General features: G+C 38.0%; 1 protein-coding gene across 1 annotated transcript in view; it reads left to right on the top strand.

Moving 5' to 3' along the window:
* The window catches only part of Sh3bgrl (SH3 domain binding glutamate rich protein like), an 82,161-nt gene that overhangs the window by 52,031 nt on the left and 12,380 nt on the right, over positions 1-17,750 (top strand). Inside the window, exon 2 of the mRNA XM_057760584.1 lies at positions 10,121-10,306. Within this exon, the coding sequence (XP_057616567.1) occupies positions 10,121-10,306 (186 nt within the window). The remainder of the gene's footprint in view (positions 1-10,120; positions 10,307-17,750) is intronic.

Consider the following 17,750-nt stretch of genomic DNA (forward strand, 5'->3'; position numbering starts at 1 on the left):
TAATATGACACACTGTAGACTGGGTAATAGTTGTTATCTTGTTAACAATATTGCTTTTCTTGTGATTCAAGAGCTGATAGGGTTGATGGTTCCAGCCTTCTCTTTTAAAAAGGCATCTTGTGTGCTGCAGATTTTAGCTACCATATTTGGTTCTCATATGCCTGCCCTGTGACTTCACATCAGCTGTTAAGGATTTGTGTTTTTGCTTATCCTTATATGGGAAGGCTGCCTGGTGACTTTGTCTGACCGGAGTTAGACGCCCTGCAGCATTAGCAGGAAGTGACCTTAGGACACAGTTTCCTTGCTGCTGGAATCTGTTACATAGAGAAAGGGATAAGATGAAAAGCCTTTTTTTTTTTTAGAAGATCATCATTTTGTTGTTCTTAGTGCTCCTTATAACCATTCAAATTCCCTTCTTTATTCTATTATCATGATGCTATTCTCCTAAAGAGGATTGAAATCTACACAGAAAACCATTCTGCTGAGTTCTTAATAATAGTGATTAAGGCAGGAGAGTGGGAGCTGAGATGAGCAGGTTTATTTTAAAAATCTTTGTGCAGCACTAGTCCAGAATTTTTGAATGGAAGATCTGTAATGTTAGAATAGCAGTGGCTCCAATTGTTGAGCTTTCATAGTTGCTGCTAACAGTGTGATTCATTTGAAGGAAGGGTTTTTCTTTAAGAATATTCCCAGAGTTGCAAGAATAGCCTAGGGCACCTGTTAACCCTGTTTCCTCTGCCTAGTCATTTCCTGTCGTCTGGTGTAGTCATAAGTCCATGACACTTCTATGGAAGCATGTCACAATGCTCTTCATTTTACACTTGCATTTGTCCTTGCCCATGAAAAAGATTTCAAAAGAGATGGCTTTATATGCAGGCAATATGATTCATAGGACATCCATTTCCTGCAGAAACCGATAGGCACAAGCCACTAACACTGTGCATAAATGTCTTGGGGAGCTGGGGAATGGTGGTACATGTCTCTAATGCCAGGACTCAGGAGACTGAGGCATGAAGATCATACGTTGGAGGTCAGTGTGGGCCATATATTGATACCCTGTCTCAAAAAAAAATGCTGTAAGGGATAGTGACGTGCTTCAATGATAGAATACTTGCATATGGTCCATGCGACCCCGAGTTTGATCCTCAGCACTGCAAAATAAGAGCAGCAACAACAAAAAACTTAAAGAGAAAAATGTTGTAATTAAATTCCAATCTCAAAAATAAACAAAAATGACACTACGAATAATCTCCAGGTTTTCTTGCTGTTACTTTAGACCAGGCTTTGAAATGAAGAATGATACAAAAATTATTATGAGCCACATCTGTGCTCAAGACAACTTCAGTAAGTCAACAGATGATCTAATTAGCGGGAGGCACCAAGCATGGCGGTACATTATTTGTTATTCTGTATACTTAGTTTCTAAGTGGTGATTTTTACTCTGGCAGAGATTGGACAAGTATGTGATTTGGAACAAGTTCCTTAATCCATCTGAGCATTAGTTTCTTTGTCAGACTGTCTGGAATGAAAATAATACCAGCTGCTTCAGAAGATTATGGCGAGAATAAAATAAAATAAACATGTAAAGAGCTTATCACAGTGCCTGGTTCATAGGAAATGCTTGATAAATAGTAATTATCACATTATACTTTACAACGAGCTTACATGTGGTGCAGTGCCAAAAGGGACCCGATGCGCACAGCCTAGTGCTAGCTCATTCAGCGTAGTTGGGCTTTCCCCTTACTATTCTTGTCTTAGTTCATCGACTTTCCTGAAGCAGCGTCATGCCAGACTTGGATTAAAGGTTTAGTTTAGGATTTGTATTTTATAATTATAATTTCCCCCAGGTTCTAGAAAATTGCTATTATTATTATTTAATTGTATTTATTTATTTTTTGGTTTTGATTTTGATTTTTTGAGACAAGGGTTCTCTGTGTAACAGCCCTGGCTGTCCTGGAACTCACTCTGTAAACCAGGCTGGCTTCCAAATCACAGAGATCTGCCTGCTTCTGCCTCCCAGGTGCTGGGCTTAAAGGTTTGTGCCACTACTGCAGGCATAATGCTTTTTTTTTATTGTATAAAAGCAGTAAGTGACTTTGAGGCCTAAATTGTATTTAAGAGTAACATTTTCAATTAACTGGTAACCCTATAACATTACCAGACAGGGTCAAATATTGAACCCTTTCTACCATTAGAGGATCCTGAGTTGGAAGTGTGTATTTCAGATTTTTTTTTTTAAAATTTGAATGCTATGGAAATTTGTTCATTTGAACAATAAAATTAAACTCTATATATGAAATTTGCAATTAACATATAAAAAGAACACATAAAAAAGTAATACTTTTGGGATAGTGTCTCCCACTATGCTGCCCAGGCTGGTCTCAAGTCCTAGGCTCATGCGGTTGTCACCCTTCAGTTTCTCAGGTACCTGGGACTATCACTTGCATGCCGCTATGCCAGGGAGTATTACTCTTTATAAGATTTCTTTTCTTTTTGTTTGTTTGTTTGTTTGTTTTTTTTCCGGGGCAGGGTTTCCTCTGTAGTTTTGAAGCCTGTCCTAGAAGTAGCTCTCATAGACCAAGCTGGCCTCAAACTCATATCTACCTGCCTCTGCTTCCTGAGTATAATCTATCTATCTATCTATCTATCTATCTATCTATCTATCTATCTATCTATCTATCTATCTATCTATCTATCCATCTATCATGCATGTGTAAATATCAGAGAACAGCGTGTGGAGCTTGATTCTCTCCACCATGTGGGACCTGAGATTCAAACTCAGGCTGTCTGGCATGGCTGCAAGTATCTACCCAATAAGTCATATTGCTGGCCTAAGAATTTCTTAAGAAAATAAATGTAGAAGGTAAAATGAGAGAAGACTGGCAAATGTAGTGAAATAGTGTAAGTTTTGCTGTTAAAGGATACCTAAATTTGAATTTTAGTTCTTTCATGTACTTGTTTTATGAATTTTGGTAAATTTCCTTAACCTCTTTGAACCTCACTAATCTAATCCATAACGTGAAAATCAGGATATCTACACTACAGGGTAGTGTGAAGATCTAGCAAAAAAAAAATACATATGAAGCACTAGCTATGTTAGCTTTCACTTAATTGCTATTTACAATGATGACTAGTATTGATCGGAATAAGAAGCCAAATCCGACTCCAAACAATTTACTTATTTATTTTGCTTTATTTTATGTGTATGGGTCTTTTGCGTGCATGTGTGTCTGTGCACTACATGACCGCCTGGCATCTGTAGAGTCCAGAAGAACTCCAGTTGTTGGATCTCCACCTGGAACTTGAGTTACTTGTGGTTTTGAGCCACCATATGGGTGCTGGGGCATGAACTCAGGACCTCTGCAAGAGGAGCCAGTAGTACTAACTACGGAGCCATCTCTTTCATTTCTCCAAGGCTTTTTTGAATACCTGCAACTTGAAATCTGGTCAGTTTGGAAATAATAGCAGGGAGCACTTTCTGATAGTCCAAAGTTTCTCTCTAGTCAAGTGAAATCATAGCTTTTAAGACAAGAAGCTCTAAATCTTGTAAAACTTTTGGACTTTATGCTTTCTGTGTTTTTGCTTAGAACAGCTTCAATCTCCTTGATGTGGACTGTGTTAGAATTTAGGGACATTATAGAACTCCGGAGATGTGGGAAGGTGCACACTTTTCATCAGTTTTGTTCTAGGACTTGCAAGTGTTATTTTGGGAAATATAAGGATGGAGGAAAATCTGTATGCAAACAGTGATCATTACCAGTATCTCTCTGTGTACAAGAAGTCCAGCTAGAAGGAATGTATGTTGGCGTAAAAGGAATGTAGGTTGGCATATTTTGCATTTCACAGGGAGCACTACTTCAAGAATAGGTGGAGTAGCTTATACTGAAAAAGGTGACTGAGGCATAACTAAACTCTGCTAATATAAATGAATGTCTCTAATTAGTTTTTAAAGTACCAGTCACTCGAATTTGATTAATACGATATCTGAGGTGTATAATCCAAGGATTTTTTTTTGAACACACATTTTTTTCTGTTTTTGTTTTTGAGACAGGGTTTTTCTGTGTAATAGTCCTGGGTGTCCTGGAACTCACTTTGTAGACCAGGCTGGTCTTAAACTTACTTTAAATCCACCTGCCTCTGTATCTCACATGCTGGGATTAAAGATGTGCACTACCATCACCCAGCTGAAGACACATTTTCAAATAAAAACTGAATTATGAGAAAGCCACCATATTTAACCTCAAAGATGGATGTATATCACTTTACAGTAATCTTTTATATGTTGCTAATTATAGCCAGCTGATATTTCTTGAATTTCCCAGGCTCTCTGACTGAGAAGTACTGTCAGATTTTCACTATGAAGTTGGAGTTTTAGAATACTTTATTCGAGTGTAGGCTATTCTTACTAACTTCCAAATACATAGTGTGGAAAGGGGGAAAGTACACAATATCGAAAGGAAAAAGTCAGGAAGAAACCTTTGGGGAGCCAACTTCAACAAGCATACCACTTACCAGGGTAAGGCCATGGGGATTAGAAAAATAGGAGAATGAGCACATGAGTGAAAATAATGAAACAGATGCGATAGTACGAGGGGGAGCTCCAGTGAACACTGAAATGTGCCCCCCCCCGCTTGATATTCCATACACTTTTATACCCCAGTACAACAGGGGGAGAAGACAAAAGGCTGCTTTAACATGATACAAAATGTAACTAGAACAGTTAATTGCTTCAAACGTGAGACATCAAGTCATTTATTCTTGAGCAAAGTATTCTGTTATTTAGGCAGTGAACCCATCCTAGACCAAGTATTCTGAAGGCAGCCACTCCCTAGGTCAAACCTCCTCTGATTCTTCAAAAGGGGGATCAGAAGTACGCTTGACTTCTCTGATCTTTGGTCAGGGTGGAGTGGATCTACCTGTACAGGCCATCTTAATGTCCAAAACACCAAGTAACCGCACCCTAGGTCAGGGTGCGTAGCCACACTTGTTGTCAACAACTTTGAGCAACCTCAAACTCTCTGACCTTTAAACAAGGTGGAAATAAGCTCACATTTTTGGACCTCCACAAAAACCTGACACATATTCGACTTACCAAGCAATCAAAGACAGTACCTCCCTAGTAAATTATGTTCTTAGCAGGTGTGCTGTGGAGTGGTTGAATGAGAAAGTTGTTCATCCTTTATATCTGACCAGTGTGCTGCAAAATTGCCACAATAGTGGGGAAAATTGTCTGAGAAACTGTCACAAAGGAAACTAAGGAGACATGATGACTGAATATGATATGTTGTCCTGAAAGGGAGCAGAAACATGGCATTATAGGAAAAAGTGGTGATATCTGATCTGACTAGTCTTTACTTAATGACCGATGTACTTCTTCAAGGTGAGATGTCAGTAACAGTGGAAACTGACTATCAGATGAATGGGAACTCTATTTCTGTGAATTGAAGATAATTTACAAATTAAATTTGATTTAAATTAAAAAAAATAAAAACATGCTGTTTGGTTGTGCTTAAACCTAGAGTAAAATTATAGTAGATAATTAAGTACTTAACATTAACTTTGTTATTACTAAGTTACTAAGTACACTAAGTACAATGCACTAAGTACATTGGAAGAGAGAAGTTAAAAGCATGTTACCTATGCCCAGGTGCCTTATCAGCTCACCAAAGGACTATAACATCAATGCATGAAATGATTGGCAAACACCATCACCAATGGCCCACCCCCTATTTTCTATGATTTTATTTTCTAGCTATTTGTGACAAACCACAGTCCAAAATATTGACGAATCCAGAAATAATAGCTCATAAAATTTAAATTGTAATCCAGAGTAATGTGATGAGATCTCATGCCATCCTGTTTGTCTCAGCCAGGGTGTGAGCAATCTCTGTCCAGCACACCCATGCTCTATGCATTACCCTTTGGGTGTGCTAGGTGAAAGAGAGCACATTTACATAACTTTTATTATATTGTTGTAATGGTTATATTTTATTATTAATTCTTATTGCTCTCTTACTGTGCCTAATGTATAACCTACACTTTATTATGGTTATGCACATTCCAGAAAAAATAGAGTATATGAAAACTCAATCTTATGTACAGTCTCAGTGATGAACAGGAGCCTAATGCTATGTGGATACGGTGGGACTGCTCCATGTTAGGTAAAGTAGACTTCTTGAAGTCAGAAGGAGACTGTAGAGATCCTACTGAGAGAGATCTTCACACAGGGAATGGAGTTGGATGAATATGTTAGAATGGCATTAGTGGGGGCAAGCAATGTAGGCCGACTTTTCTTTACCACCCACCAGTTCCCAAATAACAGACAGGGAGACTTGATATTAATTATAAATGCTCAGCCAATAGCTCAGACTTATTACTAACTAGCTCTTACAATTTAAATTAGCCCATTTCTATTAATCTATGTGCTGCCCAAAGCTCACGGCTTTTACCTCTTCTACATGTCCTCCTTTCTTTTTGTTTGGCTGGCAACTCCTATGACTCTGCCCTCCATCTTCCCAGCATTCTCTATGCCCCGAAAATCCTGCCTAGCTATCAACCAATGAGCTTTTTATTAACAATGAGAACAATACATTTTTACAGTGTACAATGATTGTTCCACAGTAAAGTAGTAGTCTCCCTTCTTAAATGACCATTAATAAAGAATAATAATAAAGAAAGGCTTAGGAATTACTTCTTGGAATTACATAGCAAAGCATTTTCTGTACCTTTACCACATGGCATTTAGAACTTATAAGGTGAGAATTCTAGGCAAAAATCCCAACTGCTAACCCAGGCTAGCCTCAAAACCCAGTGATCCTTTGGCTTAGCCTTCTTAAGTGATTGAATTATAGGCATGGACCACTCTGCCTAAACACATGAATTCTTTCTTTCCCTCCCTCCCTGCCTCCCTCCCACCCCCCATCCCTCCCTCCCTCCCTCGCTCTCATATTCCTCTATTTTGTGTGTATGTTTATGTGCGGGGTGCATATGTGTTTTTCGCATGTTTTTGGCCGAGTGTAGGCACACATGCACATGTGTGTGCATGCATGTAGAGGCCTGACGTGGCTGTTGGGACTCGTCCTCATCTGTTCTCCTCTACCTTGATCACTGAGGCAGAGTCGCTCAGTGAAATCCTTAGCTTGCTAATTGGCTTGCTCTTGGCATAGGGAATTCTTACTACTCACCTTCCCTCAAAATTGTTGCATCGTTGTAAACTAGTATGCATTGTGGGTTTTATTTACATGTCTGATTGTGACCTGCGTACTTTGAAAATGCAGTGAACCAAGCGAGGAAAGGGAGCTCTTACTGCCGTTCCTTCATTTCCATGCACTGTTAAACCCTTAGCACAGGTAGGCAAAGGCAGACTTTTTGTTGTTGGGTTGCCCTTCCTGTGAACAAACAGAACCAACTAGAGAGAATTTTATATCTGAATTTGTAGATGAGGGAGTTGACTGTTACAAATTTGAATTTGTCTGAGAAGGAAATATTTAACCACACAATTGTTTGTTTGTTTATTTATTTATTTATTATTCAATTGTTTATTAACTATTCATTGTTATTCATTTGTAGATTTCAGTCATTTATAAGAAATGTAGTAACAGAAATGGAGCACATTACCAAGCTTATCCTGTCCTACTAAGCCTTCAGTTTGGTTTAAGTGCAATGTGTTGTCACTTTGGGGCTAAATTTTCATAGCTGGCCAGCGTGTGTGTGTGTGTGTGTGTGTGTTTTCCCTATCTGCCTTGTTTTTAAGAGCAGTCCCACACTGTCTCATAGTTCACAAATAGATGAGTGAGCCCCAGGGATCTGCCCATCTCTGTCTCCCCAGTGCTGGGATCACATGTGAGTGCCATCATGTTCAGGATTTTTTTTTTAAATTTTTGTTTAAGTTTTTTTTTTTTCATTTTACATACCAACTACAGTTCCCCCTCCCTCCCCTCCTCCTGCTGCACCCAACCTCCCATCCACTCCTCAGAAAGGGTAAAAACTCCCTTTGGGAGTCAACAAAGTCTGGCATCTAGAGTTGAGGCAGGACCAAGGCCCTCCCCCCTGTATCAAGGCTGAGCAAGGCATCCCACCATAGGGAATAGGCTCCATCCAAAAAGCCAACTCTTTCAAGCTCAGCTATTTAAAAAAAGACTCCGTTTCTCGGTAAAAATTTAGAATCCGTTGCTTGCAAGGCAATTGCTCTTCCAAACCCCAGTTCTATTCATCTTTACTAAGTTCACCTTCTTTGACTAAAAACATGAAGCCAGGTAGAGACTCTTTCATTGGTTCTGCGGTTATTACATTTTGCCTAAAGGCACCGATAATAGCTCCTAGTGTTTGCTCTCGGTTTCTCATAGCTTTGTCATTCACTGGCCACTTCTCACTTAACCGTCCTGCACTGTTTTCTTAGCAGCTCAGTGTGTTACAGTTGAGCTTATGTCTATGTCTTAGCTCTCCCAGTAGATTGTAATTTGCTGCTTTTCTTTAGACATAGAGACTCTGGTAAAATGCTTTGTTCATCACTAAAGATGGATCTAAGGAATACATACTATTCAGTAATTGCTAGGAACAGTTTCGGATGATAATCTGCCAGGGCTGGCTAATTCTTATTGTTGACATTCTAGGTTCCTGAAAGTACCACATTTTATATCTACTGACATCTAGAAATAGGCTAAGAGTTCACAAATTACTTGATACGTTTCATGTTGCCTGAACTCTCCAGTTATGTGGCAAAGGTTGGAAGCCACTGTGTTGAGCCTTCCTGCGAGTATATTAGTGCACTAGATGCTTGTACTTATTGACTCTCAGTCATAGTTTTTCTTCAAGTATTCCATGTAGAAATGAAAGTTTAATTTTATATATCAGTGAAGAAATAGTACTATTAGAAAAATTAATTGTGTGGTACATTTTATTGGGAAAGAATTGGTCTTTTTAAAAGGACTTTTAGTATTCCACCTAAATAGGGACCGGAAATTCTAGTTTCTACTGGAGTAAATTGAGAAACTTTTCTTGGGTTTTGTTATTTGAAATGAATTATGTAGCCATAATCACAAATACTTTGAACCAAAGTATAACCCCTGCATGTCCACACACATCCAGGAGGGAGATGTGAATTGAGAAGGCCTTTGCATGTGAGACTTTTTTCTCCCACATTGTCGTTTCCATTGCGTGGACGACTACTTTATAATAGATATTGATTTGAGGTTTTTGAAATGCTTCTGCCTCGTGTGTCCTTTGAGTATTATTCCATAAAATCTTTTTTCTTACATATTCTTAATATCGTCCAAGTATGTTAAGAAGTGACTTTAAACATAGTTGTATGAACATAGGTATATGAAGTCAGGCTCTCAAATGCATTTCATAGGTGAAACCTAGGAAGGATTACCTTGGTGTGATAAGGCGACAAAATAAACACGTAATCTCTACGTAATCATTTAATGAGGTAGCACAGACTATGAACTAATGAGTAGTACAGGTTATGTTATAAACTTAGTATACAGGCAGGCTTAGCTCTTCTGTGTTATAGATTTTGGTCTGAACCATAAAAGCGAGGCTTGAGTGATTCTGAGGCACATGGAGTCATTTCTGCTGACGAAGGTTCATTTAGTAATATGCAGAGCAAGAGTTAGATCAGTGTTATTTGACATGGGAAGTTTCAGTGCAAAAAGGAGCAAGTTAGATGGATAAGAGGACCTGCAGGGTCTTCACTTGTGAGACAGCATCAACAAGCCAGTGTTGACGGCAAGTGTATCTTCTGCACTGCACGTTTGATCTCTGTCTAAATTCATGTCTGTGGGCTCAGAAGCATTGACTTTGTTGAAATGTCTCTCACTAGAATTGAAAGGTAGATTTTTTTTTTACCTCTTAGTATGATATCATTGCTTTTTCTTAAGACATTGTCATTTTTGTTTTACCCTGCTTCCTTCCCTTTCCTCCTGCCAAACAAGCTCACAATTCCCTCCACTCTCCTTCCAATTCATGGCCTCTCTGTTCATTAATTGTTACTGCATGCTTATATGATGTGAATATACATATACGTTCTTAAGAAACTGTTGAGTCCAAAAAAAGAAAAGAAAAAGAATAAATGTTACTTGCTAAACAGTGTCAATTTCCCCCTCCCCTTTGGCTCTAGATTAAGAAGAAACAGCAAGATGTGCTTGGTTTCTTAGAAGCCAACAAAATAGGATTTGAAGAAAAAGATATTGCAGCTAATGAAGAGAATCGGAAGTGGATGAGAGAAAACGTGCCTGAGAACAGTAGACCAGCCACAGGGTACCCCCTGCCACCTCAGATTTTCAATGAAAGCCAGTACCGTGGGGTAAGGAAGCAATTTAAATCTTGTTTCTTGAAATATATTGCCTCAAATGAACTTAGACCTTTCAGCTTTACCTCCCAGCCCGTGTGTCGTCATTTCTTCTGCACACAGTCATTCACTCTCTGCAGCCACCCTAAGCAGTTTGTAGTATTACATAGTATTTTGCTTTACGGGAACAAAAATCAAAGGAAGAAACAAAACATATAAATGTATAAGGACAGACACGGGATGCATGTTTTCAGTTTGGTTCTAACCAGACCATGGTCTGCTTGTTGGCTGGAATCTGGACTCTCTTGTGCTCCTTTCCTGGTTTCTGGGGTATACATTCTCCGCCAGAAGTTTCTCCATTATGGGACTTCCTCTTTTATGAACAGTCCTATTCTCTCCTCTGAGGCTTCCTTTCTAGATCTATTATTTTTGAGACAGCTGAGACTGGTCTCAGATTCCTTTGTTGCTAAGGGTGAATTTGTACTTCTGATCCTTCTGCCTTCATCTCTCATTGCTGGGATTACAGGGGCTTTCCACGGCACCTGGGCTTGAGTAAACGTTTTCAGAGGCACCAGTAAAAATCCTCTACATCCCTGGTTTATGTAAGACTGAAAAAGGTATCTTTTCTTGAAGAACCTCTTATTGCTAATTAGTGCTGTCTAGGGCAAGGGGATAGACCAAAATGGGAAAGTTCTGTCGGTGCTGTTGCAGGTTTCATACGCTATCAAGCGCAGGGCCAATATGTAAATTATATCTGAAGATAGGTGAAGGTACTTAGGCTATTCTTTTGAAATTCTGCAAATCATTGACTCTCAGCAGCTAGAAGGGGCTGCAAACATCAGCCAGTCCATGCACAGGTTGTGTTTGTATATGTAGGACAGACACACTATACACATAAACACACACACACACCACACTCATACACACACACACATTTATTTATTTATCAATTAAAATAGAGGTCATGAATTCAAGGAGGTGCATGGAAAGGGGAAAAACAATGTAATTAATGTTTTTTTTGTAATTAATGTTTTAATTTTAAAAATAAAACAATAAAAAATGGTTAGTCAGTCTTGTATAATTCATTATGTGATTTTGATTGCTCATTTTAGAACTATTATTTTTTTAGTGGCATAGAAGTTGGTTCATAGTCTTATTTTACCATGTGATGTTTTGATCCAAGTGTGCATTGTGTTCAAGCCACAAAAAAGATGAGCACATCTTCTATCTCCAACCATTTGTCTTTTTTTGGTATGTGTTGAGCACTTTCAAAATCCCCCTAGTTTTAAGAAAATATAAAATGTTATTGCTATCTCCTTTTTGAAATGTCTGTTGTTTGATTTTGAAAACAAAACCGCATGGATCACAAGAGTACATAGGGAAGCCACATCTGTCTGGTTTGCCTCTTCCTTGGAAGCTACATTTCAGGGGAATGAATTATCTTATAGGAAAAAAAGGCAAGTATCACTAAGAATTTAAGTGAAGCTTCAGAAGGTGAGACTCGGTAAACCAAATACATATCTGTTAGTGGAAAAGGAATCCATTTTCTATTTAGTGCTGCTCTGTGCCTAACAGACAGAGGGGTTTAATGACAATGAGAATTAAGATTTTGATTTTATAAAGCCTCAGAGAGAAGAACTTGTAGCAGTCATTCACAGAAAACGTATCCACTAGTGATTCTGCTCTGTGCTTTGTGTGCTATAGTAATTCCCATACCAATTTAGAGTACCAGGCAGCTTTGCTAGTAACAGCTTTTTTTTTTTTTTTTTTTTTTTGGTTTTTTTTGAAACAGGGTTTCTCTTACTAGTAACATCTTACAGTTGCTAATCTCTGGATCCTCTCTATCTCCTGTTTGCCTTTTTAAACTAGGAGATAGAGTAATTAGCTTTCCAGGTTAATTTGCTTTTACTTATCTGAGGCTTTCCCAAGCTTGGTACTGCCGACACCTTTTGTTGTGTAGATTCCCTGTGCATTGTAGGCTCTTTCATAAGAACCTTGGCTTCTACCCCTGTAATGACAGTGGCACTCGGTTGCTGAGTAACAAAAAATGATTCTAGGCATTGTCAGCCCCTGTGTGGAAATTACCTGCTCCTGAATGCTACTGGACTGTAACACAGGATCTTATTATCTGACTAGATGGTGACAGAGGCCACTATCCAACCTTTATGTGTGAAACTCTGCTATAGTAGATAGGAAATTTGTAAGGAGAATCCTTGTTCTGAATGTCTTGTACATAAGAATGAAATGAGAATTAACATGTAGCAAAATATGATGTCATACAATCTTGGTTAATGTTAAAGTTTCTTTACACTTTCTCCCTTAAGAGACTTGTTCCAGAATGCAAACTACCTTGCTTAATGTTGTATATTTAACACCAAAAACACTGCTTATGCCAGGCATGGGGGCATATACCTGTAATCCCAGTTCATTTGGGAGATAAAGTCTGGAAGATAAGGACTTTGCATGCACCCTGGAATACATATTGAGACCATTTCTCCAAATAAAACAAACGAAAAGACCCCTGTTAGTTTATATAATTCTATACTTAATAAATATTTGTGGAACAATTGAATGGCTCTGGTTTCATTAGGAAAGGAAATATTCTTTTTCTTTTTAGATTCACAAGTATTTTTGTTTTTTCTGTGTCTGGAACCAACAAATGATAATATAACTTGACCCTGAAATACTTGAAATAGGCAATTAGATCCTCTACATAGCATCATATTACCAGATTTTATTTATACAAATTAAAGAACTTCTTAATTTCACATGAATCTAAAGGCTTATATGAGTTGTTTTTATTAATTTTTGATAATAAGAATACCTTCCTGTGTGGCTCCTATATTTTTTTCTTTTGAGACAGGGTCTCCAAGATCTCGCTTTGAAGTGCAGGATGACTAGAAGATGCTCTATGCCCCAGGCAGGCCTAGAATTCATGATTAGGCTTCTGTCAGTCAAGTGCTAGGATTATATGATGTACCACAGTGCCTGGTACACTGGCTTCCTTTAAATTATATTTTGCTTATTTACAACTGGTTAAGTGTAGATATTGTATATGTTTTTAAAACCTTGAGTTACTTACCAGTCTCAGCATAAAATTGGTGTTAGAATCCTGATAGTTTTTCTTTTGAGGAAGGAACTCAAAATTTTATCTAAGAGGTAAGAAAAATACATTGGTACCATTGGTGCTATTCTCTGCTTTTGTAAACTTCATTAGCTCAAATTTCACATGTGAGTGAGAACATATATGTTGATGTATATCAACAGATAAATGATCAAAAATGGGATAAAATGGAATTTTATCCAGCCATAATGAAAAACAAATTCATGACATTTGCAAAAAACTAGATGGAATTAGTAATAACTTATTTTCTATTGAAAATAATTTTTTCAGCTGGGTGGGGTGGCACACGCCTTTAATCCCAGCATTTGGTAGGTAGAGGCAGGTGAATCTCTGTGAATTTGAGGGCACCCTGGTCTCCAGAATGAGTTCCAAGACAGCCATGACTGCCGCACAGAGAAACTGTCTCAAAACCAATTAATAGTAACAGTTGTAGTAATAATAATAATTTTATGCAGTATATTCCGATCATATTTCTGATCTCCTCCTGCAGCTCCTTCCAGATCATGCTCATCTTCCCTTCCATCTAACTTCACCTTCTTTCTCTCACTTTTAGAAAATAAACAGACAAATAGGAGACTAAGCACTAGAAACACACAGGCAGTCAGGTAGACAAACAGGCAACAGACAGACAGACAGACGCACACATACCATAAAAATACAAAACCAGAACCACAATATACAAGCAAAAGACCACTAAGAAAAAAATGTCCAAAGTATTACGACACACACAGAACTCTCCAAACTCTCCAAAACTCTCCAAACTCTCCAAAAATACCATCAAGTTCATTTGTTTTAGCTCTCTACAGCTGGCCATGAAGCCTGCCCAGAAATGGGGTCTGTCTACCCAGTGAGACTACGCTGGAGAGACCTAATATTTCCTTTGCCAGCTGTTGTCAGCTGGAGATAGCTTCTGGCTTAGGGATGGGGACCATGTCCACTTCCCCTCTCAGCACTGGGACCCAAACTGGCTTAGACCTGTGCAGGCCGGCTTGTGCCAGTCTCTCTGAAGTCATATGAGCTTTGCTCATGTTCATTTAGAGGGCTTTGTATTCTTGGTGTCCTCAATCTCCTCTTTCTCTTACATTCTGTCTCCTCTTCATTATAGCTCCTTGAAGCCTGAGGGGAGGGATTTGATGGAGACATCTCACTTAGGACTGAGTGTTCCAAGGTCTCACTCTCTGCACATTTGTACAGTTGTGTGTCTCTATGTTAGGACTGGACATTTTTATCTTAACCAATAATCCAGAAAAGAAAGGTGAATACTCATGTTTCTCATGTGGATCCTGTTTTTTTAATGTGTGTGTGTATACAGGTCATAAACTAGATAAAAGACAATGGGGGGAGGAGGCATTTAAAAGGGCATGTGTGGAGGTAAGAAGAAAAGCAAAAAAAAAAAAGGTAATGGTATACACGTGACATAAAAGCAGAAGAGAAATAGCAGGAGGAGGAAGGGGACAATCAGGTTGGGGAAGGGAGTAGAGGAAGCAAAGCAACAAAAATTCCCTCTAAAAAAATCCCATAATGTGAGGTTGGGGAAATGACTCAGTTAAGTTTTTACTGCACAAGCATGTGAACCTGAGTCCAGCTCCCCAGTTTCCATGTTACAATGGGGGCTAAACAGAGCATGGTGCCTTTAATGTTCAGGTTCAGGGGGAGACCCTGTTCCAAAATACAAGGTAGAGCGCATCTGGCAATGAATGACCTCTTGCCTCTACACACATGTACAGAAGGGTATGCATACACACAAAACACATACATACAACACATTCACAAATTCCATAATGAAATCTTTTACTTTGCATGCTCATAAGAATGCTAACCTTATATGAAAATTAATTAATGTAAATGTCAAAAATAACATGTATGCCTCAATGGGTGACTGCTGGATCATGGGATAGTTATTTTCTTTTGAGACATGGCATCTCTATTTAATCCTTGCTGTCTCAGAACTTGCTATGTAGGCCAGACTGGACTAGGGTAGTTCTATTTTTAATGTTCTGAGGAAGCTATATATATGCATATATATGTATATATATACACGTATATATAAAAATTTCCATAATTGCCATACTAATTTGCATTCACATGCAATAGTGTGGAAGGTTTTACTTACTATACAACTTTCTCAACCCTTGTTATATTTTTGTTCTTTGGAAAAACCTCATTCTTGCATGATTAAAGATAGCATCTCACTGTGGTTTTAATTTAGACTTTCTCAATAATTCATTTTGATGGACTTTTTTTCATAAGCCTAATGGCCTTTTGTAGATACTCATTTGAGTCATGTCTTAGTCAGGTATTTCAGTTCATTTTTAATTGAGTTAACTTGAATTTACATATATTTGTATTTTTAGCTTTGTCAGCTTCAATTCTCACAATCAGCTTGGTGAAAATACATGCATCCACCCTCCCCGACACATACATCTCCAGTACTTACTTTTGTTTCATTTATGGATTTTAATTTTTGTCATTTTCCTTAAAATGTACTTACATTACTTGTCTTTTTATAAGTTTAATGTTTGAAATTTTATACTATAGTAGTGACTTTTTTGGTGTGTGGTTTCCTTTGAATTTTAACACATGCATTGCTTTCTGTAACTAGTGCTATAATTAAAATAGAGAACCATTTCTCAATCTCTCAAGATACTCCTTTATAGGTATATGCTATGCCTACCCCTAATGCCTGGCAAACACTAATCTATCATTATCGCTATAGTTTTTTGATAAGTTCATGTAAATGGCTTCATATCACATGTAGTCTTTCAATGCTGGCTTCTTTCGATGACTTGGATGTATTTGAGATCTAGGTTGTTGTCTACACCAACACCTGCTCCGTCATATAGCTGAGTGGTGGTACATCATTATACAGGTACTTCATTTAACCACTGTACATTGGTAGACAGTTTCATCATTTTCAAATCTGAGCCATTGTAATTATAAGTATTTAAAGCATTTATTTTCTGATTTTTGTATGAATACTAATTTTCATTTCTCAGGGGTGAATGCCAGGATTGGGTTTACTGCCTAGCCCAGTGATTATATTTTTTATTTATACAGAATTTGCAGTGTTTCTGGATTGATTGTTCATGTTCTTGCTTAAAGGTTCCTGATATTCAACCTTTGTCTTCAGCTCTTGGTATTGTCAGAAGTTTTGTTTCTGTTCTTTTTCGATGTTACTGCATATTTCAGCCAGTATTGCACACATGCTAGGCAAATGCTGAAGCCCCGAATTACTTCATAGCCCTATTATCAGACTTTTTAAATCAATCCAAAGTAGTTTTGTGTTTTGGTACCTTCTGGTCATTTTAATTTGTATTTATGTAATGATCAAAATTATGATATCAACACACATTTTGTGCACATTTTGTCATCCTTTTATCCTCTTTAAGAGTTTGTTTAGTCATTTTCTCATATTTAAGTTTGTTTTATTAGTAATATACCTCATGATTTTTATGTATTTTACATGTGAAATTTTGCCACATACAGTTTTCAATTATTTTCTTCCATGTTGTTGCTAAGGAATATTACTTTAACTAGTGTTACATTTGTTTCACCTTGCCTGCCTAAGGTACCTGATTGGTCTAATAAAAAGATGAACAGCCAATAGCTAGGCAGTAAAGGGATAGGTGGGGCTGACCAGCAGAGAGAACAAGTAGGAGGAGGAATTTAGGCTTAATAAGAAGAGAGAATGAGGGAGAAAAAAGGGAGACTCCAGGGTCCAGCCATCCAGCCAGCTGCTAGTTAGCCAGGCAGCCGCCAGGCAGCCAGACATGGAGGAAGCAGGAAAATGAAACAAAGGTTTAAAAAAAAGCCCCGAGGGAAAATGTAGATGAAGAGAAACAGGTTACAATAAGCTTTAAGATCTAGTGGGACAGCGTAAGATAAGGCTGAGCATTCATAATCAATAATACCTCTCTATGTCATGATTTGGAGGCTGGTGGTCCAAGAAAGCCTGCTATATGTTGTAATTCTTCTTTTTATTCTCTTAGCATTATCCTTAATAAAGCAAAATTTCTTTTGAGACTATGCAGAATATGAGGCAACGAAAGGACTATATGCTTTAAAAACAGAATCTCAGTCTGGGTTGGCAAAACAAAAAACAAAAAAAACCCCCAGAAACCCCAAAAGAAACAAACAAAGGAAAAATAACCAAAACAAAACATATTACTATGTAGCTGATGACCCTGAACTTTTGATCCTCCTGTCTCCTGTACCTTCCAAATACAGATTACCGATTGTGATACCATGCCTGCTCTATGTAGTCTGCTATTTCTTGAGGTTAGATCCAATTGTTAGTGTCATCAGTGTCTTTTAGGTCCAGATCCAAGTGTGGAA

The sequence above is a fragment of the Chionomys nivalis genome, chromosome X, assembly GCF_950005125.1.
Source record: "Chionomys nivalis chromosome X, mChiNiv1.1, whole genome shotgun sequence".
In the NCBI taxonomy this organism is placed as follows: domain Eukaryota; kingdom Metazoa; phylum Chordata; class Mammalia; order Rodentia; family Cricetidae; genus Chionomys; species Chionomys nivalis.